Raw genomic sequence first — 27,215 nt, 5'->3', positions numbered from 1 at the left:
GGCGGCGGCACAGGGGCGGTGCCGGTCCCCGAGTGACCCGGAGGAGCTCGCTTCTCCCCCCGCCGCCGCCGCCGCCGCCGCCGCTGCCTTCCCTCCCCCCGCCCGCTCGGCCGGCCGGCGCCGGGCCCCGGATGCAAGAGGCCGGCGGAGGGACGTCATTGTTCCCCGACGGGCTGAAACTGGAGGCGGAGCGGGCCGGGCTGAGGCGGGGGCTGCGGCGAGGGGGACCCGGCAGCACCGAGTCGAGCGGGGCCGAGCCAGGTAATGGGGCCGGGGGGAGCGGCGGGCCCGGCACGGCAGCGGCGCGTGCGCCTCCCGCCTGGAAATCAATGGGCCGGGGGGAGGGGCCGGCCCGGGAAGGGGAAGCGCCCGGCGGCAGCCGCCGGCTCGGCCCGGCCCGGCCCACCCCGCGCTTTCCCGCTGCCCGGCGGGAGGCCGGAGGGGGTGGGACCACCGGGCGGGGCGGGGCGGGGCGCCGCTCCCAGCACAGCGACGCAGCGGCGCAGCGACCGTCCGGCCCCGCGACCGTCCGGCTCCCTCTGGGCCGCCGGCACCGGCCGCCTCCCGCCGCCTCCGTTACGCGCCGTGTGCCGCCCGCCGCTCCGTCCTCCCGCCGCCGACGTGCGGACCCGGCACCGCTTCCCGCCCCGGCCGGAGGGTTTCGCGTCGCCCAGATGCCGCTCGGCGGCGCCCCGTTGTTCCCGCCGGCTCGGAGCTGCCCGCCCTCACGCCCCGCCGCCGCCGCCGCTGCCCGCGCGGGGGGTCCCGGCCCGCCTCGCCGCCCCACCCCCCCGGCGCCGTGGAACCCTGCCCCGCCTTCCCCGCCCCGTTGCCATGGTCACCGTCTCTCCGCGGGGCCAACCCTTCGTCGCTCCTGCCGCCGTCGGGCCGCGAAGCGCCGGTACGGACGCGGGAAGGGAAAAAAAGCGGAGCCGGGCCGGGAGGGCGGGCGTTGGGGCGGCACTCCGGCGGGGCAGGGCGGCGCGGGCCGCGGGACGCCGCCGGGGGCGGGCGGAGGGCGGAGGGGCCGCGCGGCCGTCGCCTCGCGGACGTTTGCGGCCGTAACCCCGCGGCTCGGTTTTGTTCCGTGCCCCCGTCCCGCTTTGTACGGCCGCTGTGCATTTTGTAATAAGACGCGCCGCGAGCGCTCCCTCGTGCCGTGCACAAAGCCTTAAGCGGTGACTTACGATCGCAGCATCGTCGCGGCTGGCGGAGCTCGCCCGCTCCATCCCCGGCCCGGCCCCTCGCATCCCGCCGCCGCTCTGCTCTCCGCCGTGCGGGGCTGGAGCCGAGCTCGGGACGGGGCAGCGCCTCGCCGCCTTACCCGAACCGCTGACGTCTGATTTCCTTCTCAGTGTGTTGAGGAAAAGTCCGCAGACGCGAAAGTGCGGAGATAACACCTGAAACACAAACCGTGTCCGTTTGTTTTCGGAGTGGTGTAGGAGCAGAACACGTATGTACGTATCTGTAGGATAAAGGAAAGGGAAACGCGGCCGATATCGGTAGCTTTAATACTTCTTTGTCAGAGAGGTGTTACGACCAAATTAGACGGCGATGTATTTTGAAAAAGAGTGTCTGGTGTATCCTTTCTGATGCTGATACCTGCCTGCCACTGTGTTCTGTCGGTGTGTAATAACGGAGCCCTGGGCGGCCCAGTGAAATGAAATGTAAGGTTTGCCTCATCGGTCAATGCAGCGCTCCCGGGTTGTGTGGAATAATGTTCTTCCCTTTTCATTGCGGTTTTGATTCTGTTTCTTGTCCCTCAAATAGGTTTTAAATATGTTGTTGAAACTTTTTCCCTTTCAATCAGAAAAAAAGGAGATGTCACTGGTATCTGCAGTTTGAAGACTGGATCTTATCTGAAAGTCACTGAGCCCAGGCGCTGCCACCTTAGTCTTCCCATAGGACAAGGATGCCTTCGTTTCTCAGTTAAATGAATTTTTTAGTTTTGCATATTGTTTTCTCTGAAATGAAAAATGTATATGGAATGGATTTGAAATGATTTTTTAACTGAAGATTTAAAGAGAAAAATATATAATTTGAGACTATGCACACAAGTTGTCATTTGTGGGACTCAAAGAAGTTCTCAAATTTACTGTGCTTTGTTCAGCGTATCGTAAATCTAATCAATAGCAATCACATTTTGCCATAAATCTGAAACCACTTCACACTGTTCTCAGTCAGTCCAGTATAAGGAACTGGCTGATGGTTTAATCCCCTGCTAGGTTGGTTTGGTTCCCTACACCTAACGTGAGTGCTGCAGCAGGACAGCTGCAACATTTACCCACAGACAGTGATAATTCCTCCCATCATTGTTCAGTTCCTTACTACATATACACAATTACATGTCTTTAACATGGTGTCATCTTGAAACCTAAGCAGCGTTTCAAAAAGGACTTTAAATCAGTTACTGACATCATCCTTGAGGGCTGGGGGTCTGTTTGGTCATTTCCTTTTTATAGCTTACATTCCTCTGTTGTTTTACACCAGGGAAATCACAAAGTGGAACTGAAACAGATAGCCCAAAAAGCATCTAACTTTTCAGCTTATAGAAGGAGTTGTGAGTGCGATAGGTGCAAAATAGCACAAGTAGTGCTGCCAGAATTATACCCAAAGCAGCACTTCATGGAGGGGCCGAAGAAACTTCGGCAGAAAGAAGTGCACACACATTTTCTTGCTCTCCTTTCCCAAGATTTCTCTGGGTGTTGAGGCTCAGAGGTATGCAGCTCCCAGGAGTGCAGTGAGGCTGAGTGTCTCCTCCTGAATCTTAGCACGGCAGGGCAAGGATGTCCCTCTGCTTACAGCTCCTATTGGTTGGGAAAACACACCTCGTGGTACTGACCCAACAGCCCTCACAGACTCACTCAGAATCAGTAACTGATGTGAGAACAGTATGTAGAAGATGTTATAGAATAGTATTTAAAAGCTGTTATGGTAGAATTGCAAGAAACCTTTTTTTGATTGATGCAGTAGGCAGTGAGATAGAAATGAGCGTTGGAAAGAAAGCAAAAAAGTAACAGCTAAATGCAGTTACTTTTGTGCACACAAAACGGAAACAGGCAGGCTTTAAAGTCGTGGTGCTCTAACACCAGCAATAGGTGAATAACTGGTTGCCCTCAGAGAATGCCATATACATTTTTATATTTAAAAAAATCAACACACCATAACTGTAATAGATAAAAATCCCTTGCAAGTGAAAATGTCATCAGTTGCTAGTTGTGCAGGAGTTAAGGTAGTACCAGTAGAGTTTGGTAGAAATTTTGATTTTGCATGTTTGGGGTTTTCGTTAAGTTCTTTACATGAGCTATTAGTGGTTAGCTGTTCAATTCTTCAGGCTATTTCTTTGAGATTGACAGAATTTCTTCTGCTCTTCTCTTTGTGTAGCGCTGACATTCTTATGTCAACCAGCACTTCTGTCTCTGTTGCAGATATGAACAATGACCATAGTTAACAAGCCAAAATCTTCAAAGTCCAAAAAATCCTCATCGAGACGATCTGGTAAATCCAAAAAACCCAGTACTAAAACTATGAAGTCACGCACTGCAAACTGGGGCCGGGTACCACCTGCCAAAAATCGAAACCAGGTCTCTGTGAACCAAGGACGTGGAGGTGCTATTTATTGTAGATCATCTGAAAAACCTAGACCTTTTTCCGTTAAAGATTTAGGTAAGTGTGGTCTCTTACAGTGCCTCCATTTTCTTCAAAGCAAAACAAAAGTAGGAAATGCAGTTCTTACTTGTTGCACTGGTGTGAAACGGGACTGCTGGGAATAAAGGCTTCAACAGTAGATTTCAAGTTAGTGAATTGACGAAGACAACTGAAGCGGATCGGTGTTGCAGAACCTAATCTTGATATATTTGCAGTCTATGCTGAAGTATGGGGATAATTTTTAATACACAGATTCATCCATGTCTTTGTTTTGCAAAGAAAAGTGCGCTTTGTTGTTGCCATGCACAAGTTTTTGAATGATAACAGTGCTCTATAGGTCTGTCTTCTCTGATAGTTGCTTGTTTTTACATTGTCCATCAACACCGTGTGTTGACCAGCAAATTGGAGTGGTGATATTAAAGCTGTCCATAATAAGACTTTCTGGTTTGGATTATTGTTGGTTCTTGAGGATGCTCCTGCAGAATGCTATTTTTTAAATATTTGTTTTTTAAACAAGCAAAAAGCCCTTACGTTTTAAAATACAACTTTCTTGCAGTCATTAATGATGGAATTGCTCCACCACAAATGATTCTTTTTCCACCTGAGAAGATTTGTATGGATTGGCAACAAACACAAAATGGAGTTGGAGTTGGACTCTGCAATCTTGGCAATACGTGTTTTATTAATTCTATTCTACAGTGTTTGACCTACACACCCCCACTCGCCAACTACATGCTTTCCCTTGAGCATACCCAGTCGTGTGAGTACTTCGTAACACTGTTTGAAATCTGTGGGACAGCTCTGAGGTTGTGAAATAGCAGCAGTGATTCTGTGGAGAAATTGTACTTGTCTGATTTTACCTGTAAAAGTTGGCTTTGAACATTGTATTAACAATGGGCTCAGAACAGCATATGGAGTGATTTTGCATTTAATGCAGCATGGTGAGAGAAGAAAAAAAAAAAAATTATTTCTTGCTTTGTGTAAATAATGAAATGCATTGGAAAATAATGCATTTCATTTGGCATCTGGGGTTCCTGCTGGTAGAAAGGTGATAAAATTTAGGGTGCTGGCATCACAGAGTCTACACAGCCTAGATTCCATAATACGCTATACTGTAATAAATGTGTGATCATTGTTGAACCAATTGAAAAACAACAACAGCAAAAACAACAAACTCACTATAGAAAGCAATATGAGCTGGGCTCTTACCAACTCAACTACAAATTTCGGTGGGACTGTATTAAAATGTAGACTGACTTTGTCCTAAATAAAGTCTTGTATTTTATATACTCTTCTCTTTGAATTTTATACTTGAATTTATTTAAGCCTAGGAGACTCTTATCATGCCTGTGTACGTGTGCATTTACAAAGGCACCTGTATGCTTTCTAATCTGCTATCTTAGTATTTATTCCTAGAAATTTAACTGTTTTCTTACTGTGTGTAAAAGTTGTTTCAATTAAAAATCTCTTTGAAAGAAGGAGGGCAGAAGTATTATAGCATACATTACTTTCATCTTTCCTTTCTCCCAAAGGATTCTTAGCTCTCTACCAAAAAGCTCACCTGACAGCAGTGTGCTGAAAATAACACATTCTCTTAATGCTGCATCGTCAGTGTCATATGTTCTCTCCTCATGTGTATGTCTGGAGTTCACATTCCTATCAGCCTTTAAAAAAAATGACTTTGAAGTAGTCTTCTAGATTTCTCATCAGAAAATGCATTTTAGTACAGGCTTGGTGGATATTTTTACTCTACATATAGAGTTTTGTGTAACAAAATGTCACAAGACTGCTGGGATATTGGCATCTTAGAAGAACAGAATGGAGCATGGATGTTGTGTCCTCAGTTAAGGCTTATTTCTTTGTAGCTATGTATATTTCACTAGACTGCGATGCTTTCTTCTTTCACCGTGCAGGTGATTATCCAGGCTTCTGCATGATGTGCACTATGGAAACTCACATTAACCGAGTCCTGTGTTGTGCTCATGATGCCATCAAGCCTGTAGTTATTGTCCATGAACTTAAACGTAAGTGATTTCAGATGTCTTTCTTTTTTGATATTTTTTAATATTTGGAGATGATGTGTACGAATAGTTTTGTTACTGTCTGGAAGAGAGGTTTTAGAAATATAGTTTTCTTTCATTTTTATATGAGATAAATATTATAACCTCTTTATTTATTAGGAATAGGAAAACATTTCCGCTATGGTGCTCAGGAAGATGCGCACGAGTTCTTACGCTTCACTGTTGATGCTATGCAGGAAGTGTGTTTGCAGGGATGCACCATGTAAGCATAAACAAATTACCTTCTCTATGTTCTCTAGCACCTTTTTGTTCTCTATTTACTGTCATAAATGAAAGTCTGTCCATAAAACTCTTTGACAGGCTTTCATAAAACTCTTTGAAAAGTTCATTCTGCATCTCAAATCTTCTGAGGTCTGATTATTATTTATTTCCAGATTAGACAGATCTTCTCAAGCAACCACCATCATTCATCAAATATTTGGAGGATTTCTAAGATCCAGAGGTACTTTAAAAACAATATTGCTGTCGTCAGAACTGATCTGTATCTTTTGTAGTAAAGCACTTTGTAGTGTGACTTAAGCAGTATGTATCATTAGTTGGAGATTGGGCGGTTAGTCTCTTTCACATATTGCTTATAAAGCATTTGTTGTTTGTTTGTTTGTTTTTAAATCCAGTAAAGTGCTTGAACTGCAAAGGAGTTTCAGATACATATGAGCCATTCCTTGATATACCTCTGGATATAAAGGTAAGATTTTTTGTAGATATAGTTAAGATGTCTAAATACATGTACAACTTTCTAAAATAAACTCATTCAATTTAAAAATCATGTTGTTAAAACAAGAGCCAAGTGATGATTGGGAAGTTGGACTTTGTCCTTCTGTGGAAGCATTGTAAACCATCTCCACATCTGCATTGGCTTTAAGCTGGAAGAATAACTACTGTACTTACACAAATGGTGATACTGTTGTACTTCTTTGCTGTTCTACCTCAGTATAAATGTAATTATTAGACTGATTAGTTTGATAGTCCCCATTACTGATGACAAAGTACACTGCAGATGCTGTTTGTGGTATTGCAAAATTATTTGTTTCAAAGTAAGATTGCTTTCAAATGAGGTATGTGCTGAGCATACTCCTTCTGCTTCTTTCTTCACAGTGTTTGCTGGTTCATAGTAGATCTCCTAAGTATGAATTAACAAGATTCTCCTATAAACTACTAGTAGGTCTTTGGAATTTTGAATTTCCTTTGACTTAGTGCTCTTCTTTCTTATCTCTCCAGGAAGTTTCATCTGTTACCAAAGCTCTAGAACAGTTTGTGACACCTGAACAGCTGGATGGTGAAAATTGCTATAAGTGTAACAAGTAAGATTATTGCTAGTTACATATTTCTATTAGATACTGGATTAATGTATTGCATGACTTAGACCATAGGCTACTTTTTTACTTCATTTGGAAATAATGAGACACAGCTCCTTTGTTGTTGTCTTTGCTTCATTTTGTTTAAACAATTAATGCACTGAAATAATTCAAAACTTGAAAATAATACATATTTTGTAAATGAAAGAAGTGAAGCCATTAACTGACATTATTTTATTCAAGCGTTGTCTGCTCTGTGGCTTGTCAGGCCTCCTAGATGTGTGTTCTGAGCTCAAATATTCCTATTGCCAGAAGTTAAAAGATATCTGCTTCAGCTCACTGCTACTTATCAAAGAGCTATGGACTGTAATTTGGGATAGGAGTCAACAGCAGGTTGCTGAAGATCCTAGCATTGCCTGGGAAACAAAGTTAGACTTAGTCTCAGTGAATACGAGCTGGCTCCATGATAAGTCATGTTAGCAGCCTCTGCTGGCTAGCAATAAGTGCCTTGAACACTTCTTGAAATGTAAAACATGAGCTACTGCTGTCTAAAGTGAATTACCTTCCACCTAACCTTCACTTGGTGAAAGCGTATCAAGTTAAGATATGAAAAACATTTCTGTGTACGTGAGAAGTAATTGAACATCTGTATGATATAGTTTGGCAAAACAAGTTGCTCTTCGGACATACACTCAGAAAAGCAAAGTCTGCCAGATTCTTTTCTGTAGGATTTCTGTCTGGCACTTTCAAGTGCAAAATGCAGTATCTGCTTTTTGTTGTTGGAAAACTGTAAGAAAATTGGTAGGTTGAATGAAGAGCATCCAGTAGGTTGTTAAAATAATTTAACCCCAAGTTCATTTTAGCCTGTGGATACTAGACAGCAACGTCGTGTATTCAATTCTCATAACTTACAGATTGTGTCTGATGAAGGGTAAGATAAGTGTAACAAGCACCTCACATCTGAATTGCACAGCCCTTCATTACGTGCTTTGTGCAGTGAGTCACACACGAAGCTGGGATTCTCAGTCTTTTTGCAAATTTAGAAAGAACAGCCTTGTGAATGTACAGTACCTTGTCCTCTGCTGATAAACAATCCTATTCCTTCATTTTTTTTGCAATTGACATGTCTTTTCGTTCCTGCCATGATTTTTTTTTTTCTAGTAAAGGTGACTGCCTTAAAACTTTGTATCTAATTACAGTTTTTGTGTAATTCTATAAAATGCTTGGATTTTTTTTGTTTATTTTGAAGAAGAGATTCTTTTTTGATCTCAGGCATTCTCCTGTGGTTTGGAACTCTCTGCCTTGTATTTTGACAGCAGAATTTGAAGAGAGACACTTTTATTCTTTCTTTTTATTAGCTATCGCCAGTACTTTTCTCGATGAAGTCTTTGTGCTAGTGGTTGTATTTCACAGCTTGCACTGTAGATCCTGCCTTTGAGTGGGCAGTGTACCAAACCTAAAATTAACAGTTGTGTTCCAAAGAGTTGCAGATGGTTTCAGTCTCTTTCCAGACAACATCAGTACATAAAGACATAAGTCAGACATCTCCCTCTTGTAGAATGATTGTGTGCTTCTCTTGTATTTTTGATGTTGATAGATGATCCATTTTGGAAATTATTTGCTGTAACTAGTCCTTAGGACTGAGGCTCCCTTGTTCCACTTTCAGTATTTGTATTCCACTAGAGAGCTGAAAGTTTATCCAGGACACGAGTTCCAAGTAGCCATTTTTGTGTAACAAGAAATGGTACCTTGCCTTACCATCCAGTGATATAACCTAATGATAGATTCGTGTTCGTGCTGCACTCTGAGTTGTTGTGAAGCCTTACCTTTTAGGTGTAACAAAAGTACGTGTTCAGACATTTGTTTGGCTATCAAAAGAAAATGTTCTAAATTCTTTATTTTTTTGTTCAGTGGAGATGTCCTCTTATATCCTCCTATCTGCTCTGTATTAACAAACCTGAAATGCAGTGTAGGATTTATGAAAGAAAAATACGTTATGTATTTTGTACGTTTGATTTGGGTGGAAAAACAATATGCTTTTAAACAGCTGTCTGTGCTTGTTTTTAAGATGCATGAAGATGGTGCCAGCATCAAAGAGATTTACAATACATCGTTCTTCAAATATTCTCACAGTATCACTGAAAAGATTTGCAGATTTCACGGGTGTGAAGGACACCAAGGTACATTTACAGCTGTAGTACAACTTTATCATCTTGGAATTGGCCATTTCCAAAGGCCAGATATTCAGAGTGCCCCTCTGCTGCCATCTGTCACACACCACCATGTCACAGAATGTGGTGAGAAGGTTCAACCTCTATTGCCATCCCACCAGCAGCTGCCTCTAATGTCATAAGCTGACATCATAAAACAGGAGGCATTACTTTTGAAGTAACCCTTGTAATTCTAATCTTTGTTTTTTGGAAATGTTGTTCCCAGGCTAGTTTCCCAAGCTAGCCAAAATTAAGTATTTGGAGATAATGTTTGTATCTTCTTGTTCTCTCTTCAGGAAGTTCAATATCCTGAGTATTTTGATCTTCGAGCTTATATGTCTCAATCAGTTGGAGAACCACTCATTTATGCCTTGTATGGAGTTTTGGTTCATAGTGGTGTCAGTTCTCATACAGGACACTACTACTGCTTCATAAAGGTAGATATCAACATCATTCTAGCATGGTAAAATTTGTGCTGGTAAACCAGTTAAAATGTTATTGGTAACCATTGTTAGATGGTTAGATTTTATTACATGTTTGTGTATATGTTGTTCTGCGGTGTCCTGTTAGTGATTTCATTCGGAAAACAAGGAGTTATCTGAAAATTGTCTTTATTTGCAGGCTGCTGATGGACTTTGGTATCAGATGAATGATTCTACAGTAGTGCGAAGTAACATCAAAACAGTCCTTGCTCAGCAAGCTTATTTACTATTTTATATCAGGTAATAACAAATATTAAAATGTGTTCAGAACAGATTTACTTTCCGGTTATTTACACTTTTCTTCTTTTCAAGTGTTTTTCTTTCTGTTCTAGGAAAATACTACTTGTATAATTCAACTCTGTCTAACTTGAAACTCCCTGTCATTTATTAGTGTTCATTGCTTGGCCTTAAATTGCTACTCTTTGCAAATTGCTACGTAGCTGTTATGTGTAGCTGGCTAATGTAGAAAAAGGGAGAAAGCGAGGTGGTAAGTTGTGTAAGACTAAGTTATTACTCTGAAAGGGATTGTATGAAAACCATTATCTATTTTTTAGTTTGTAGTCTTGTTTAAGTCTTCCATATATGACTTCTGTATCCTATGAACTGTTCCTCTAAAACTTTCGGATATGGTTTAGTCCAAGAGCAGGCTGAAAGACAAACTCTCAACTAAGATCACTACTCTTTTCTGAAGGCGCTACGATTTGACACTTGGAGAACGTACTTTTTACTTACCAGCACCGCCTTATCCCTGTTCACTTGTTGGTCAGAGGGAGAATAATAGAAGGCAGGCTGGCTTTATGGGACCACGACTTCCTCCTCATATGATTAAGGTAATTTAGGGGAGTAAGGAATGGTGGGGAGCAGATAATGGCACTAAATTGATAGTGGAGTGTGGGATTTCTATTTGTTTTCAGCATCTTAGTTTTATTTTCCTTTCCTCTGTGCAGCTTTCTTCACAGTTCTTATGCTACTATTTAAATAGTCTACTAATACTTAAATAATTAAAAAAATATTTTTCCTATCAGTGTCACTTTAGGTGAGACAGTGAAATCCATTTGTTTTATATCTGACCACCAGAACAATTATTTTGGGGTTTTCAGGGTGTGTTTAAAGAAGAAAATAAGTGTATTTGAGAATACCTTTCTACAATGTTAAGTTATTTGAATGGATTTCAAAAGTGACATCCATTTGAAAGCATTATGCAGTGAAAGGAAACTAGGAAGTAACCATTTATTGGACTTGCCTTTGTATTTGAAGGGCAGTGGGTTTTTTTTCTTTTCCTTTTAGGTGTTTAGATCATTTGTAGAATTTGCATTTATCCATCTTGCAATCTCTTCTTTCTAAACACAGAATTCAAGTCGTTTAAATGGAAAAATACCTTTAAAAGAGGATCCCAATTCCGTAGATGTCAGCTTAAAAAGGCCATCTTCAGCTCCACCCATAGCTTGTGCTGAAAACTGGGCAATGGTCAGGCCTTCAATTACCAACCCATCAATAAATCAGAAGCTCACTATCGGTATTCATAACAAATTGCCTGCACGTGAGACAGCGTCGGAGCCTGACTGTCTTCGTGCTCTGGAGGAGGAGGAGATTATGTCTATTCCTTCATCCACAGTTACAAATCCTGCAGCAGAGTCTACCTCAAATACACCTACAATGTTAGCTGCTAGTGATATTTTCGAACAAGAAGCTCTAGATGACATTTTAATTGAGCCAGTGGTGAATGGAATTCCTGAACTCAGCTCTGATAACATAGTCTTTTATGGTACAGAATTTTCAGGAAAATCTGAGGAGGACTCATCGGAGGGCTTATTTACAAGGAATGACAACGTAATATCTCCTAAGGGAATTTTGTTTGGAAAGGTCTGTACATTGCAGGATTCCTATTCTTCCTGTCAGAATGCTGAAGAGGAAAGATCCCAGCATGAGCTGCCAAAAAATGATTCACTAAATGGTGCTAATAGTTTAGATAATGAACCTAAAGAAAATGGACTGAAACTTGATGATTCCAGTTGCCAAGTCCCATCTGATAAACCTTCCAAAATGTTATTTTCTAAAACCAATGGAGTGCTTAAAACAGTAAGTTATGCTTTTTCCATCTAGATTTTTTCACCTATGATGTATTCAGGAGTACTATAATGTCCCCAATTCATGTGAAATACTGACAAAACAGCACAAATTTGTTCATAGCACTATGTGATATTATCCTATTAGAATTTGCAGATCTGAGCTGATATTAGAACATACCAACTTAAGTACAGTTGAGATAAAACTTCATAAATTTCATAAAGTATATTTTTGGGAGTGAGTTGGAGTTACAGGTAAAGTGCAGCTAGCACATATAACTCAAAGCAGTCTTGCATAAATTTAATGTAGAATTTCTGAAAACACTAGTCTGCAATACTGCCACAAATACCTTTTTTTTCTGCCTGTTAATTTCTATGTTTTAATTGCAGATGCCTATAACTTTGTATCCAGTCTCTCGAGAAATGATCCTAAATTCCTTTACATACGGCCAGTTGAACAGCTTGTCAGAGGAAATAAGGTAAAGTGAAAACAGTTTGATTACAAGGTTTTATGCAACTTTTTCATGGTTTTACCTGCCTACATACTCTTTAATTGGAAGATTTAAGTCGATAGAGAGAATTCTATACCATATGTTTAGTGTTATGAGCAGAACTGGTGATCAGCACAGTGCCTATTACTCTGGTGCAGGTTGGTGCCCCGTGCAAAACTTCTGCTTCTTCATAGAATGTTTTTCCATTTTTCACCATGTAAATTTTCATCATCTGCTCTCTCATTTGGTAGACAGTGAGAAATCTGTGTTTCAATTGTTGTTTTTTCTAGTTGGAATGGGAGAGCAGATAGAGTGGTTTTGGCTATTGATGGTGGTCAGATCAGCAAGTGGAAGAAGATAGATGTGTTGGGCTTTTTGTTTGTTTGTCTTATTGCAATACATCCAAAAGCAAGATGGAAAAAAAGCACTTTTTCTGAAAGCTGAGGAGAGTGTAATAATCAAAAATGTTTAAATTGGGTGTCTTAAAGAGGGTTCCGGTAGTCATGAGGTTTTTGGTGAGTGGGTTGTGGTTTGTTGGTTTTACTTAGATTTGTGTGACAGACTCTTACTTTTAATAAAAGTATTTTTATTTTGTGTAGTGTCCCTGGACCTCAGAAATCTTCTGAGAACAATTATCTTATGGAAACAGTAATGATGAATGCGCTGTTGGTCTATGAAGAATCCCGGAAACTTCCTTCCATCTTGAACTATGACGCTGGGAATCTTTTTATTCAATCGGATTCTGAAACTATTTCTGCCAAAGAAGAAGTTGCCGAAAGTATTATAACAAAAGCTGATAATGCACAACCCAATATCAATGGTCAGCACAAGGTTAGGAAAAGATCCTTGGATGAATTCCTTATAAATTTTGAACCCGATGACAGTGGTGACAAAGACAAACCTAGAAGATCAAAAGAACTTGATCTCATTTCAAAAGAAAGTCCTTTGTATATCGAAGAGTCTCCTGAGACTGAAGAGGAATTAGGACAGGCTTCCTCTATAAAGTCCGATTTTGAATGTAGTTCTAAAGGACCAGCGTGTCTAGATACTGCAGATAAATGCCAAGATTCAAAGGACATATCTGATAACTATGTAGATGTACCACCTGTTAATGACTCTTCCATTACAAAGCTGGATAAAGTTTTGGAGAGTCAATTTTCTAGAGAAAACAAGGGACCGACTAATAGGAATTGTGAAGAAAATAAGCATAGGAAAAAAGGTAAAAACGTATATGATTCTAAAAAAACTGACAAAGAGCACTACCGAAGAAAAAGAGAACACTCTGACACAGAAGAGAGGGAGAAGCAAAACAGCAAACCGGGTGGTCATTGCCACAAGAGAAGGTGCTCTCGTAGTGTGGAAACAAATAAGCAAAGTCGTCACAAGCAGGAGTATTGCAATGGAAACAAATACAGATCTTCCTATACTGAAAGAAACAGCCCTGATTTCAGCAGAAACTCAGGAAAATATTCTCATTACAGATCTCGAAGCAGAGGACGTGAACAAGATAGGAATAGATACTACTATTCCAAAGAAGAGAGAAACAGGAGCAGAGAAAAATACTATCAAGATGAATCCTGGAGATGGCAAAAATGCAGACACTACAACGATTACTATTATTCTCATGCAAAGGGAGATAGTCGAGAAAGAAAGTTCTCCCATTACAATAAAGATTTTGACAAATCAAGTCAAGCTTGCAGCAGGTCACATAAGGATTATCATTACAAAAGCAGACGGCCTCACAACTCACTCTCTAGAGAGGAGGATGTACGTCACTTCAGTCACAGAGCAGACTCACGGCACTGTTCATTTGCCTGGCAGCAACCTGAAAAATATTCTCATGAAAGACATATATTTCCACCTGTTCCACCAACTCATTTAAATCTTGAGGACTTGTCCCCCAAAAATGAAAAACAAAATGACAGAAAAAGAAAATATGCAGAAAGTAGTGAAAGTGAAACAGAAAGGAAAAGCAGAAAAATAGAAAAAGAGGTTTTGGATGATCAAAAGATGGAAAAGTTCAAGAAAGCCAAGAAGAAGAAGAAGTCCAAAGATAAATATCGAGAGAAGGATTACAAGTAAGCAAGAATTCCAGCATACTCAGCAATTTCTTCCTAATTCTTTTCTGGGTGTTTCTCCTATCTTCCTTTTTTTTCATTGTTTCTAACTTAATTTTATAGCATGATCTGGCTGGGGACCAAGTTATTAGGTTGATCAATTGAAAATAGGAAAGATTTTGCTGAATTGTATTAGAACACTGTATTTGGACCACATACTTAGAATCACATCTGCATACCATTCTCAATTAGCCAAAAACAATTTTTTTTTTTAATTGCATATATTCCAGAACTAGCCAGTGTTAGTGATTTGTTTACAACCAGAATCTATGATCCTTCAATCTGAGGGCTTAAGTTTGCTGCATCTATGGTTAGATGGGCACAAAGTACCACAAAATAGCTGACACGCTGCAAATCATCATCTGGTGGTAAAATAAGTAACATTTCGTGTATGCATCAAGTGCTACATCTTTTTTCTATTTTTAACTTGCATGTTTCCTTCAGACTTTATGATTCGGATTTCTCTGTGCTCCACTTTGACAATGACAATCGCAAACGTAAGAAAAAAAAGAAAAAGAAGAAACACACCAGGAAATTGAAAGGCTTCTTGGAATGTTTGGATCTTCGTTTCCAGAAGCAAGCAGGGGAAAAGGAAGGATCTCGCTCTCCTGGTGACTGTTTATGTGAGCAATATGGAAATGAGGGCAGCAGACAACCCAACAAAGAAGGCAAGCCTTCCTGTGGGAGCGAAATCAAGAACTAGATCTCCATGGCATCCAATGAGAATATTAAAGGTAAGGGGCCACTGGACATTCGGAGATTTTTTTTTAATTCACATAGAGGTTATTAAAACAGTCTTTAAATGCTTGCTGATATCTCTGTAGTGTGCACAGTCCAAATAGTCTGCAGAAATATTTAAGGAGAAGGAAGAGGTTAATAAGCTATTTTCTTCCCCCTGTGCTTGAAGGATCACTAGGAAATAAAGTTTGAAGTAAGGAGGTGGAGAAACAAATCTTTTGGGTTTAAATTTGAAGGTTAAGTGGTGAACAGGAGGGAGAGATGTAAGATATCATATTAGATTCAGTCCAACTAACTGGGAAAAATAAGGAGGCAGAGTAGTTGGGAGAGAAGGGAGACTTCCAGGTTGGTACTGCTGTACTGAAACACCATCTTCCTAAAAAAGACTGCCAGAATAATTTCTTTAAATAAAAGGCTATGTTCAACTTTATTGTAAGACAGAACATAAGTTGGTGGTAATACTGACACAGTTTGTGTCAGATGGAGATCTGCCTTCTAAGCGCACTGAATTCACAGTTCTTAACCCTCCAGAGAATCCTTTACGATGTAACACCTGGAGAGTATGTTAAATTCCTGCTGCTGTTTTACTTCTCGTTGAGTTCTTTTTCTTACTAGTTAACTAGTAGGGTTAAAAATACAGAGAAACAGGCTGACAAGATAGCTGTTTCCCATTTTTAGTATAAAAAAGTCAAGTTTGTATTTAGTTTTCTATACAGAGAGTACCAAACTGAGTCCCTGGTTTAATTCATGCTGAACTCTCTGTTCTTCTCATCATCCTGACCTGGACACTCAGTAGATAATACAGTCTAAATTAATTAGCTCTAGTGTTATATGATGAGGAAGATTGCACACTGTAACAAATTCAGCCTCTAAACATCAAATTTGACAACATTTTTCACTATTTTTTTCCTAAACAGAGTGTGTGTTACTTAAAAACAACCTTAGATGCCTGCTGACATGAGATCCCAGTCCCAATTACTCAGATATTTTAATAAGCACTCGCAATAGGATAAATTGCTGCATCAGTTAGGTCTATAGAGACATACTGATTCAGCAGGGCTGTAAAGTTTCCAAAGGTTCACTTTTTTAATGTATTCATATATAATCCAAGTATTTGTGTGTACAGTATATCAGTACTCTGAAAAATACCAGCTGCATTACTGGCAAGACTGCATCTGTTCTTAAAATCAATCTCCCTCCCTGTCAAATGTGTTTACCTCTTATAGGTAACGAAGGTAATCTCTGAAGAAGATAGCTTGCTATCGAAGGCAAGCTTCATCTTGAACTTTGACATTTTATACCTACTCATAATTATCAGATGGCTTAACAGTCCCTGGCAATCCCTTCTGATAATAGTCCAGTGTTGAAAATGTCATCCTGACACAGGAAGCAAAGGAATTAATCTTCCTGCTTTCCATCGAACTGCCTTTCAATATTTGAAGAAGTTAATTTCCAGAAGAGATTTTTACCTGCAGGAATTGCATTGTTTGGATAGGGAAGTAAATTGCCACAGTGGGTGGATTCAGGCACTGAAAAGTTTCCCCAAGGTGAAGTACAACTGTACAGTTGTTGAGGAACATTGTTGTATTTTAAGACGCTGACAAACACAAGTTTTAATCTAAGGATACAGTATTTTGGAGAAGGCTGGCTGATCACACATTACTGTGAGCTTTAATATTATATCTGTCCCTTTGCTGAGAAAAAGAAATGGGGACTATTACTGTTGTAAAAGCCAGACTTCTTATGATGCTAATGTCAAAAGAATCTCAATTGTACTAAATTTTAAGTATCTCTGTTTTAGTTGATCAATGAGGAACAACAGCACGGGTAAAAATGCATGTCCTCTAATGCTCTTCTGGCTCTAGTGAATTCTCTGGCCAGCAGATGGCAAACTTTTTTTTCCTACACTAGTCAAAAATAGACTAAGAAAGTGTAATGAAAGACTGAGAAGGACTTGTTAAGTTGTGTCTTTCACCCAGACTGATATTACGGTGAATAAATGAGCCAGGTGTAGCTCGTGGCTTAAGGAAAAAGCAGATAGAAGAGAGAAGTTTTAAAATCCTTATTTTCCTGGTCCATATGTCCTCTAGCAAGTTTCTGAAAGCTTCTGGTTTTTAAGCTGAGATTTGGTCAAGTTGACCACAAGATGATTAATAAAAAGATGCTGTCTAAGCTGACCTACAGATAAGATGTGCCCTTTGCTGCTAAAGTGTTGTCCTAGTATTCTGTGCAGTTAGCAGAGTTGCTAGGATAGGACTGAAATAGAGTCACTTCACTGAGAGATTCTCAGGGGCCTTCCCCAGTCAGATCAGCCCTGCAGTCACAGAGTTGATCAAACTGCACGCAGACTTGGGACATCTCTGTTTAGAAATAAGGACAGTGAGCCACACAGCTACACCTTGAACCTCACAGCAGGGAATGATGTTCTCTATTTGTCTTTCAGATGCAAATTACTAATTGAAGCCTTCAATACTCAAACTAAAACAACCATCAAAGCCAACTTTTCAACAAAAACAAACACTTCACATCATCAGAATCGACTGCTTTAGACATCTCATCGCTACAATCAGTGAGTTTACCCATCAACCAAAACCACCACATTTTAGCCATCAATACTTTAGACATCTCAATGCTCCCATCAGTGACTTTAACTATCAACCAAAACCAACACCTTTTAGACATCAATACTTCAGCCATCCCAACACTCCCATCAGTGACTTTACCTATCAGTCAAAACCAACACCTTTAAATGTCAATATTTTAGTGATCCCAGCGCTCCCATCCCTGACTGCAACTGTCAGTCAAAACCAACACCTTTTAACCATCGATACTTTAGCCACCCCAGTGCTCCCATTAGTGACTAACTAACAGTCAAAAACAACACCTTTCAGCCATCAATACTTTAGTCATTCCAACATTATCATAAGTGACTTTAACTATCAATCAAAACCAACACCTTTTAGCCAGCAATACTTTAACAATCCAAACACTCCCATCAGTGACATTAAATATCAATTAAAACCAACAACTTTTAGCCACCAAAACTTTAGCCATCCCAACGCTCACATCAGTAACTTGAGCTATCAGTCAAAAACAACACCTTGTAGTCATCAATATTTAGCCATGACAGTGCTCTGATCAGTGACTTTAACCACCAGTCAAAACCTACACATTTTAGCCAGCAAAAGTTTAGCCATTCCCATATTCCCATTAGTGACTTTAACTATCAATAAAAACCAACACCTTTTAGCCATCAATACTTTAGCCATCCCAACACTCCCATGAGTGACATAAAATATCAATGAAAACCAAAACCATTTAGCCAACAATAGTTCAGAAATCCCATTGCTGCCATCTGTGATATTAACCATCGATTTAAACCAACACCTGTTAGCCATCAATTCTTTAACCATCCCAGTGGTCCCATCAGTGACATTAATCATCAAAGCCAACACCGTGTAGCTATCAATATTCTAGCCATACCAACACACCCATTAGTGACTTCAGCCATCAATCAAAACCAACACCTTTTAGCCATCAATACTTCAGAAATCGCAATGCTCCTATCAATGACTTTAACCATCAATAAAGACCAACAACTTTTAGCCATCAGTACTTTCACCATCCCAGGGCTCCCATTAGTGACTTCAACCATCAGTTAAAACCCAGGGCTCCCAATCTCTGACTTTAACTAACAATCAAAACCAACAACTTTTAGCCATCAATACTTCAGACATTCCAATGTTCCTATCAATGACTTAACCCATCAATAAAAACCAACAACTTTTAGCCATCAATATTTCAGACATTCCAATGCTCCTATCAATGATTTAACCCATCAATAAAAAACAACAACTTTTAGCCATCAGTACTTTCACCATCCCAGGGCTCCCATTAGTAACTTCAACCATCAGTTAAAACCCAGGGCTCCCAATCTCTGACTTTAACTAATCATCAAGACCAACAACTTTTAGCCATCAATACTTCAGCCAAACAATTCCTTTAATTGTTTAAGACTTAAAGGAATTGTTTAATTCCTTTAAGACCAACAGCTTCTAGCCTGCAGAAGTTTTGCAATTCCAACACTCAAATCAGTGAATTAACCTATCAGTCAAAACCAACAACTTTTAGACATCAATAATTCAGTCAACCCAGCGTACCCATCTGTGACTTTAACTGTCCATCAAAATCAATACGTTATAGCCATAAGTATTACAGCCATCCTAGTACTCCTGTCAGTGACTTTAACCAACAGTCCAAACTAACACATTTTAACCATCAGTACTTGAGCGATGCCAGCCATCCCATCAGTGACTATAACCATCAGTCGAAACTAACATCTTTAAACTATCAATACTTCATCCATACCAGCCCTCCCATCAGTGACATTAACCATCAGTCACAACCAGCACCTCTTAGCCATCATTACCTCAGCTATGCCAGCCCTCCCATCAGTAACTATAACCATCAGTCCAAACTAACTTCTTTAAACCATCACTACTTCAGCCATACCAGCCCTGCCATCAGTGACTTTAACCATCAGTCCAAACTGCCACCTCTTAGCCATCAGTACTTCATCCATTCCAGCCCTCCCATCAGAGACTATAACCATCAGTCCAAAATAACAACTCTTACCTATCAGTACTTGAGCCAGGCCAGCCCTCCCATCAGTGATTTTAACCATCAGTCACAACCAGCACACTCCTGCCGTAAGAACTTCAGCCATGCTAGCCCTCCCATCAAGGACTATAACCATCAGTCACAACTAACACCTTTAAGCTATCATTACCTCAGCCATAGCAGCCCTCCCATCAGTGATTTTAACCATCAGTCACAACCACCACCTTTCAGCCATACCAGCTCTCCCATCAGACACTATAACCATCAGTCCAAAATAATACCTCTTAGCCATCAATACTTCAGCCATGCCAGCCCTCCCATCAGTGACTATAACCTTCAGTCCAAAATAACATCTTTACACCACCATCACTTCAGACATGCCAGCCTTGCCATCAGAGACTATAACCATCAGTCCAAAATAACACCTTTAAGCCACCAATACTTCAGCCATGCCAGCCTTCCCATCAGAGACTATAACCATCAGTCCAAAATAACACCTTTAAGCCATCACAACTCCAGCCATGCCAGCCCTCCCATCAGTGACTTCATCAATCAGTCACAACCAACACCTTTCAGCCATCATTAACTCAGCCTTACCAGCCCTCCCTTCAGTAACTATAACCGTCAGTTCAAAATAACACATTTAAGACATGAGTAATTGAGCCATGCCAGCCCTCCCATCAGTGACTATAACCATCAGTCCAAAATAACACCTTTAAGCTATCAGAAGTTCAGCCATGCCAGCCCTGCCATCAGTGACTTCATCAATCAATCACAACCAACACCTTTAAACCATCATTAGCTCAGCCTTACCAGCCCTCCCATCACAGACTATAACTATCAGTCCAAAATAACATTTTTTAGCCATCATTTCTTGAGCCATGCCAGCCCCTCCATCAATGACTATGACCATCAATCACAACCATCACCTTCCAGCCAACAGTACTTCAGCCTTACCAGCCGTCCCATCAGGGACTATAACCATCAGTCCGAACTGCCACCTCTTAACCATTAGTACTTGAGCCATACCAGCCCTCCCATCAGAGACTGTAACGATCAGTAGAAAATAACACCTTTAAACCATCATTATCTCAGCCATACCAGCCCTCCCATCGGAGACTAGAACCATCAGTCCAAAACCAACACCTTCTAGACAACAGTATTTGAGCCATGCCAGCCCTCCCATCAGAGACTATAACCATCAGTCCAAAATAACACCTTTAAGCCATCAGTACTTCAGCCATGCCAGCCCTGCCATCAGTGACTTCATCAATCAGTCACAACCAACACCTTTAAACCATCATTAGCTCAGCCTTACCAGCCCTCCCATCACAGACTATAACCATCAGTCCAAAATAACATTTTTTAGCCATCATTTCCTGAGCCATGCCAGCCCCTCTATCAATGACTATGACCATCAATCACAACCATCACCTTCCAGCCATCAGAATTTCAGCCATGCCAGCCCTCCCATCAGAGACTATAACCATCAGTCCAAAATAACACCTTTAAGCTATCAGAAGTTCAGCTATGCCAGCCCTCCCATCAGTGACCATAAACATCAGTCACAGCCAGCACCTTCCAGCCATGCCAGCCCTGCCATCAGTGACTTCATCAATCAGTCACAACCAACACCTTTAAACCATCATTAGCTCAGCCTTACCAGCCCTCCCATCAGACACTATAACCATCAGTCCAAAATAACATTTTTTAGCCATCATTTCTTGAGCCATGCCAGCCCCTCCCATCAATGACTATGACCATCAATCACAACCACCACCTTCCAGTCATCAGGATTTCAGCCATGCCAGCCCGCCCATCAGTGACCATAAACATCAGTCACAACGACCACCTTCCAGCCATCAGAAGTTCAGCCATGCCAGCCCTGCCATCAGTGACTTCATCAATCAGTTACAACCAACACCTTTAATCCATCATTAGCTCAGCCATAGCAGCCCTCGCATCAGGGACTATGACCATCAGTCACAAACACCACCTACCAGCCATCAGTACTTCATCCATACCTGCCCTCCCATCAGGGACTGTAACCATCAGTCCAAAATAACACCTTTAAGCCATCAGTACTTCAGCCATGCCAGCCCTCCCATCAGTGACTATAACCATCAGTCCAAAACCAACACCTTCCAGCCATCAGAACTCCAGCCATGCCAACCCTCCCATCAGTGACTTCATCAATCAGTCACAACCAACACCTTTAAACCATCATTAGCTCAGCCATACCAGCCCTCCCATCAGTGACTATAACCTTCAGTCCAAAATAACACTTTTTAGTCATCATTACTTTAGCCATACCAGCCTTCCCATCGTTGACTTTAACCATCAGTCCAAAACCAACACCTTCCAGCCAACAGTACTTCAGCCATGCCAGCCCTCCCATCAGTGACTATGACCATCAGTCACAACCACCACCTTCCAGCCATCATTATCTCAGCCATGCCAGCCTTCCCATCAGGGACTATAACCATCAGTCCAAAATAACACCTCTGAGCCATCATTACTTCAGCCATACCAGCCCTCCCATCAGTGACTTCATCAATCAGTCACAACCAACATCTTTAAGCCATCATTAGCTCAGCCATGCCAGCCCTCCCATCAGTGTCTCTAACCATCAGTCCAAACTAGCATCTTTAAACCATCAGTACTTGAGCCATGCCAGCCCTCCCATCAGTGACTTTAACCATTAGTCCAAACTAACACCTTTTTATCAGCAATACTTTAGCCATCCCATTGTTCTCATCAGTGGCATTAGCCATCAGTCAAAAGCAACACCTTTTAGCCAGTAAGAGGTTAGCCATTCATACAGTCCCATCAGTGATTTGAACTATCAGTCAAAACCAATTCCGTTAATACTTTCACCATTCCAAAGCTTTAATCAGTGACTTTAAACATCAATCAAAACTGTCACCTTCTAGCCATCAGTACTGTAGCTATCCCAGTGTTTTCATTAGTGAATTCAACCATCAATTAAAACCCAGTTCTCCCATCAGTGATTTTACTAACCATCAAAACCAACAGCTTTTAGCCAGCAATACTTTAGCCACACCAGTGCTCCCATCAGTGACTATAACCGTCAGTGCAAACTAACACCTTTTAGCCCACAAAAGTTTAGCAACCTCTACACTCCCATCAGAGACTTTTACTGTCACTCAAAGCCAACACTTTCTAGCCATCAGTAATTTAACCATCCCAGTTCTCCCATCAGTGACTATAACTGTAAGTCAAAACCAATGCCTTTTGCCATCAGTAATTTAGCTCTCCCAACACTCCCATCAGTGAATTTAACCATCAGTTAGTACCAACACCTTTTAGCCATCAATACTGTAGTTATCCCTGCACTCACATTAATTACTTTAGCCATCAGTCAAAACCAACACCTTTTAGCCATCAACACATTAGCCATCCCAGCATTCCTCACAGTGAGTTTTCATATCATTCAGAACCAACACCTTTTCACCATCAATACTTTTGCCATCTCAATGCTCCTGTCAGTGACATTAACTATCAGTCAAGAGCAACATGTTTTGGCCGTCTGTACCAACAACTCAACATTATCGAAGTACATTAACCATCAATACTTGCAATTTATCTAAATGGCAACATTACCATCGAAACAAAACCTAATCATAAGTGGTGCTTCAGAATTCTGTGAAGAATTTTACCATGAAAGAACTTTTTTTTTAGTTTTTAAACTTGAGACTTTCTTTTTTAAAATGTACTTCTAATCCAAAAGAGTGGAAACTTTCTACAACTGCTGAACATTGTGAATTTCCATGTGAATATCTCACTGAAACTAATGCCCTGGAATTGAACATCTCAAATGCTGCTTAATTACATACTCAGGTTGATTGTGTGTTATTCATGTGATGTTACTCCAAGTTCGACATCTGGTTCAAGAGCGACCAGGAAAACCACAGGATTATAAAATCTGCAACTGACAGTATGTATATTTTATTTGAAGACTTATTTAAGATTTCACAAGCTCTCCAAGAACTACGGAGTTCTGCAAGATCTTCATCCTTTTTCTGTGACGTCTGGCACTAGAAACTAATTTACTTCACATCTTATTTACACTCAACATCGAAGAATACGTTCTGATTTTCAGCAAGTGGAACATAATGATCAGAATATGCAGTTCTGAATGTATCTCTCAGACTATTTGTATACTCCCATATGTTTTTATTACATTTGTTTTTATAGTGTCACTTGTCTCAAGTCTCAGTTGTTTGTTTCGTCTCTAAAGTTTCTAGTTACAGACAAATTCATACTGTGATTTTATTTTTTATTATTAAATGCTATCAAACTGTGATGCACTTATTATTCACTGGTCCTGCATCAGGAGATGAGTGGGGAACCTGTATTAAATACAGTTCATCTGAATAATCTGTCTGGTTTATACAAGCTGTGTTGTTCAGAGATGTCTGAAGTATGATCTTTGTTTTTTTAAAGATAAAAAGCACTTGCCCCACTGTAAATATATAGCATGTAAAATTTATATAGTATATAAATACAGCAAAGTTAAAGTGAATTTTTACTTGAGTTATTTAACTTGCAATATGTCATGTGAATTGACAGCTTACTGAGTGTGTTTGATAATCAAGAAATCAGATCTTCCTTTTGGTGGTAGTGAGAAGATGCTGTTGTTGTACTCACAGAAGATAAGTAATGGGGACTTCAGCTGCCTAGACAAGGATGCAGAAGTCTTTCTTCTTTGAAGTTAGAAGCTTCCAAAGACAGGCAACAGGTTGAAAGCTCACCAGTAGCTTTCTGCTCTGTGCAGCACTAAGGGAGGAGCGAGGTTACGTTTTACTAAATACTTTAAGTAAGATTTTGGTACATGGAGAACACCATAAAGCCAAACCATAAGTGTACCCTGCATAATGTTCCTATGGCAACAGTTATGTGAAGTTACATAAAGTAACGTGACAAAGAAAACACGCACTTGTCCTGTATCTGCCTTTTTCTTTCCTCTTTTGTCCTCTGGTTCTGAGGTTTGGTGTCTTGTCTCTGTCCAATGAACAGCTCTGGGCTGGATGTCTGACAGGAGTGTGGCAGCAGCCTGCTGTGCTCCGGCATTGCTGGGGCTGCAGGAGCTCCAGGAGGGCAGCGACCCCAGCAGCTCGGAGCTCTGTGCTGCCAGCAGGGCTCAGTGCCTGCCCAGCAGAGATGGGTGCTGCTGCAGCGTGTGGCTGAGATCCACGTAAAGGACGAGCAAAGCCTTCCCTTCTCTTGGAGTGGATCTCAAGGGGCATGGAATTCTCCAGCTCCTCACGAATCAATGCGTAGAATGTACTTAATGGAATCCATTCTGCTGTGGAAGGTTTTTCCTCTCCTTAGCCTGATCAATTAAGTTGTCCCTAAAAGAATGGCACTTAAAAGAGCAGTTATAATCCATCTGTAAAATTAAATCTTAAAATTAAGTCTTAATCTCTATGGGAGGGAGTGGGGGGAGAGGGGGAGAAGGAAAAAAAAGAAGAAAAAAAAAATAAAACACTTGAGCCAGTAACTTGTATGTATTCCTGGTAAGTGGGGGGCTGTGCAATAGCAAACAGTGCCATGGTTTGCTTTTGAGAAAGCCCAGGCTTAAGCAAGATGGTTTGATACATGAATCCACTGCAGTGGATTAACACGGAATTTTTAACGACGACTAACAGTGCATTTGTCACACAAGTCACTGGCCCACACCAGGTACATCTTGCATTTAACTAGAAACATTTGCCAATAAGGAAAGAAACTGACAAGTCTTAATCTGTAGCATTTGCTCTAAAACAGCCCTCACCTTTCCAGCAAGCTGGAGTTAGTACATGAATACATAATAAACTTCAAACTATGCAGTGCTATAATGAAGTATTATAAAGTCTGTTCTGTTTATGCAGTTCAGTTCTGTACCCATTTAAAATGGTCCCAAGTGGTTTTCTGGACACAGCACTCATTTTGCAGGAGCTGTGTGCTGCTCCCACTGCACGGAGGCCTCACACAGCCAGTTCAGCACACAGCAGCACTGGGGGCAGTGGGCAGTGCTGGGGGCTGCGGGCACAGCACGGGGGGCACCAGGGACTGCCGTGTGCATCACCTGGGCTGGCCACACTTTTACCCATCTTTCATCCAACAACTAGCAAAGGGCACACAATTTCAGAGCAAAAGGCCAGCGCAGGATTTGTTCTTGCTATTTGCAGGTGAGATAATGAACCGATGTCACAGTCTCACTGTTTCCATCAATTTCTCCATTCATCCTGAAGGAGGGGTGCTAAGTAGCTGCAGTATGGGCAGGGCACCCTCCCTCCTGCCCCTGTTCCACCCACAGAGCTCAGCAAGGCCAACTGCTGCACTACACCAGAAATCAAGACAAAGCTGCTACAACCATTACTGCAGGCCTCCAAGTCATAACATAATTTACAGCCTCTCCAGGTTTTTGCTAGTGAGAGCATTTCATTGCAGAAATATTCCGCATTGAGAGAGATCAATCTTAGCAGAGGAAAGGAGTTCTGCTTAACTCCCAGAAGCTCCTTCTGCAACTGTAGAAGGATGGCATGCAACCCCACAACCAGCAAAATCACCTCCTCAGCCCAGGAGTTCACAAAACCACTTCAGTTCACACCCTCCCAAAGGTCCCTTGGTAGAAGAGCAGCCCACAGCCAGAGGGGCACTGTCAAGGGCAGCCGCAGAGGGATGTAACTGATGGTGGTTACTATGTTGAAAAACAGTGGTTTGTAGCTGAGAATTTGCTCTACCAAAATTTGTTACTGTGCTCTTTGGATCTGTTGTAGTTTCCATGGAAATAAATAGGAGGCACTACTTTCACAGTGACTTACATTTGTGGCGTGACAAATAGCAAATGCTTAGAGCAATCTCCACATAGCAAGATTAAAAGAACAAAGACAAGAACAGCCCAACAATCAATCACAGAATGCTTTGGTTGGAAAGGACCCCAGGGATCATCACATTCCAACCCCCTGCCACAGGCAGGCAGCCAGCCGCTAGATCAAGCACTAGACCAGGCTGCCCACGGCCCCATCCAACCTGGCCTTCCTTGAACACCTCAGGGATGGAGCATCCCCAGCATCTCTGGGCAGCCTGTTCCAGCACCTCACCTTCTGTGTAAAGAACTTCCCCAGTATCCTATCTAAACTTTCCCTCCTTGAACTTAAAACCATTCCTCCTTGACCTATCACTGTCTACCCATGTAAAAAGTTGCTTCCCCTCCTGTTTACAGTCCTGCTGCAGTGAGGTCACCCTCCAGTCTTCTCTTCTCCAGGCTGGACAAGCCCAACTCCCTCAGCCTGTCTTTGTAGCAGAGCTGCTCCAGCCCTCTGAGCATCTCAGTGCCCTCCTCTGGACCCTCTCCAACTGCTTCACATCCTTCCTGTGCTGAGGACCCCAGACCTGGAACACAGTGCTGCAGATGGGGCCTCATGAGCACAGAGTAGAGGGGGACGATCACCTCCCTGT

At 41.6% G+C, this 27,215-nt stretch overlaps 2 protein-coding genes across 3 annotated transcripts; both read left to right on the top strand.

Moving 5' to 3' along the window:
- Positions 1-131: 131 nt before the first annotated feature.
- On the top strand, positions 132-2,048 carry LOC146543218 (uncharacterized). Of its 2 annotated transcripts, none has more exons than XM_085237852.1 (2): positions 132-901; positions 1,811-2,048. In XM_085237852.1, exons 1-2 carry the CDS (start codon positions 132-134, stop codon positions 1,935-1,937), a joined length of 897 nt encoding a protein of 298 aa, XP_085093978.1. In that variant the 3' UTR covers positions 1,938-2,048. The 2 variants fall into 2 exon arrangements, with proteins under 2 accessions (XP_085093978.1, XP_085093980.1); XM_085237854.1 differs by lacking the exon at positions 1,811-2,048 and adding an exon at positions 1,356-1,457.
- Positions 1,782-24,703, top strand: USP42 (ubiquitin specific peptidase 42). Its single transcript, XM_019620864.3, has 17 exons — positions 1,782-1,928; positions 3,429-3,666; positions 4,205-4,408; positions 5,562-5,672; positions 5,829-5,931; positions 6,104-6,171; positions 6,344-6,414; positions 6,948-7,030; positions 9,093-9,204; positions 9,531-9,671; positions 9,856-9,956; positions 10,408-10,546; positions 11,067-11,795; positions 12,173-12,261; positions 12,873-14,351; positions 14,835-15,124; positions 17,572-24,703. Exons 2-16 carry the CDS (start codon positions 3,438-3,440, stop codon positions 15,091-15,093), a joined length of 3,918 nt encoding a protein of 1,305 aa, XP_019476409.2. The 5' UTR covers positions 1,782-1,928; positions 3,429-3,437; the 3' UTR covers positions 15,094-15,124; positions 17,572-24,703.
- The last annotated feature ends 2,512 nt before the right edge of the window (positions 24,704-27,215 follow it).

The sequence above is a fragment of the Meleagris gallopavo genome, chromosome 16, assembly GCF_905368555.1.
Source record: "Meleagris gallopavo chromosome 16, MGAL_WU_HG_1.1, whole genome shotgun sequence".
NCBI classification, from domain to species: domain Eukaryota; kingdom Metazoa; phylum Chordata; class Aves; order Galliformes; family Phasianidae; genus Meleagris; species Meleagris gallopavo.
This window is presented reverse-complemented; position numbering and strand designations above follow the sequence as displayed.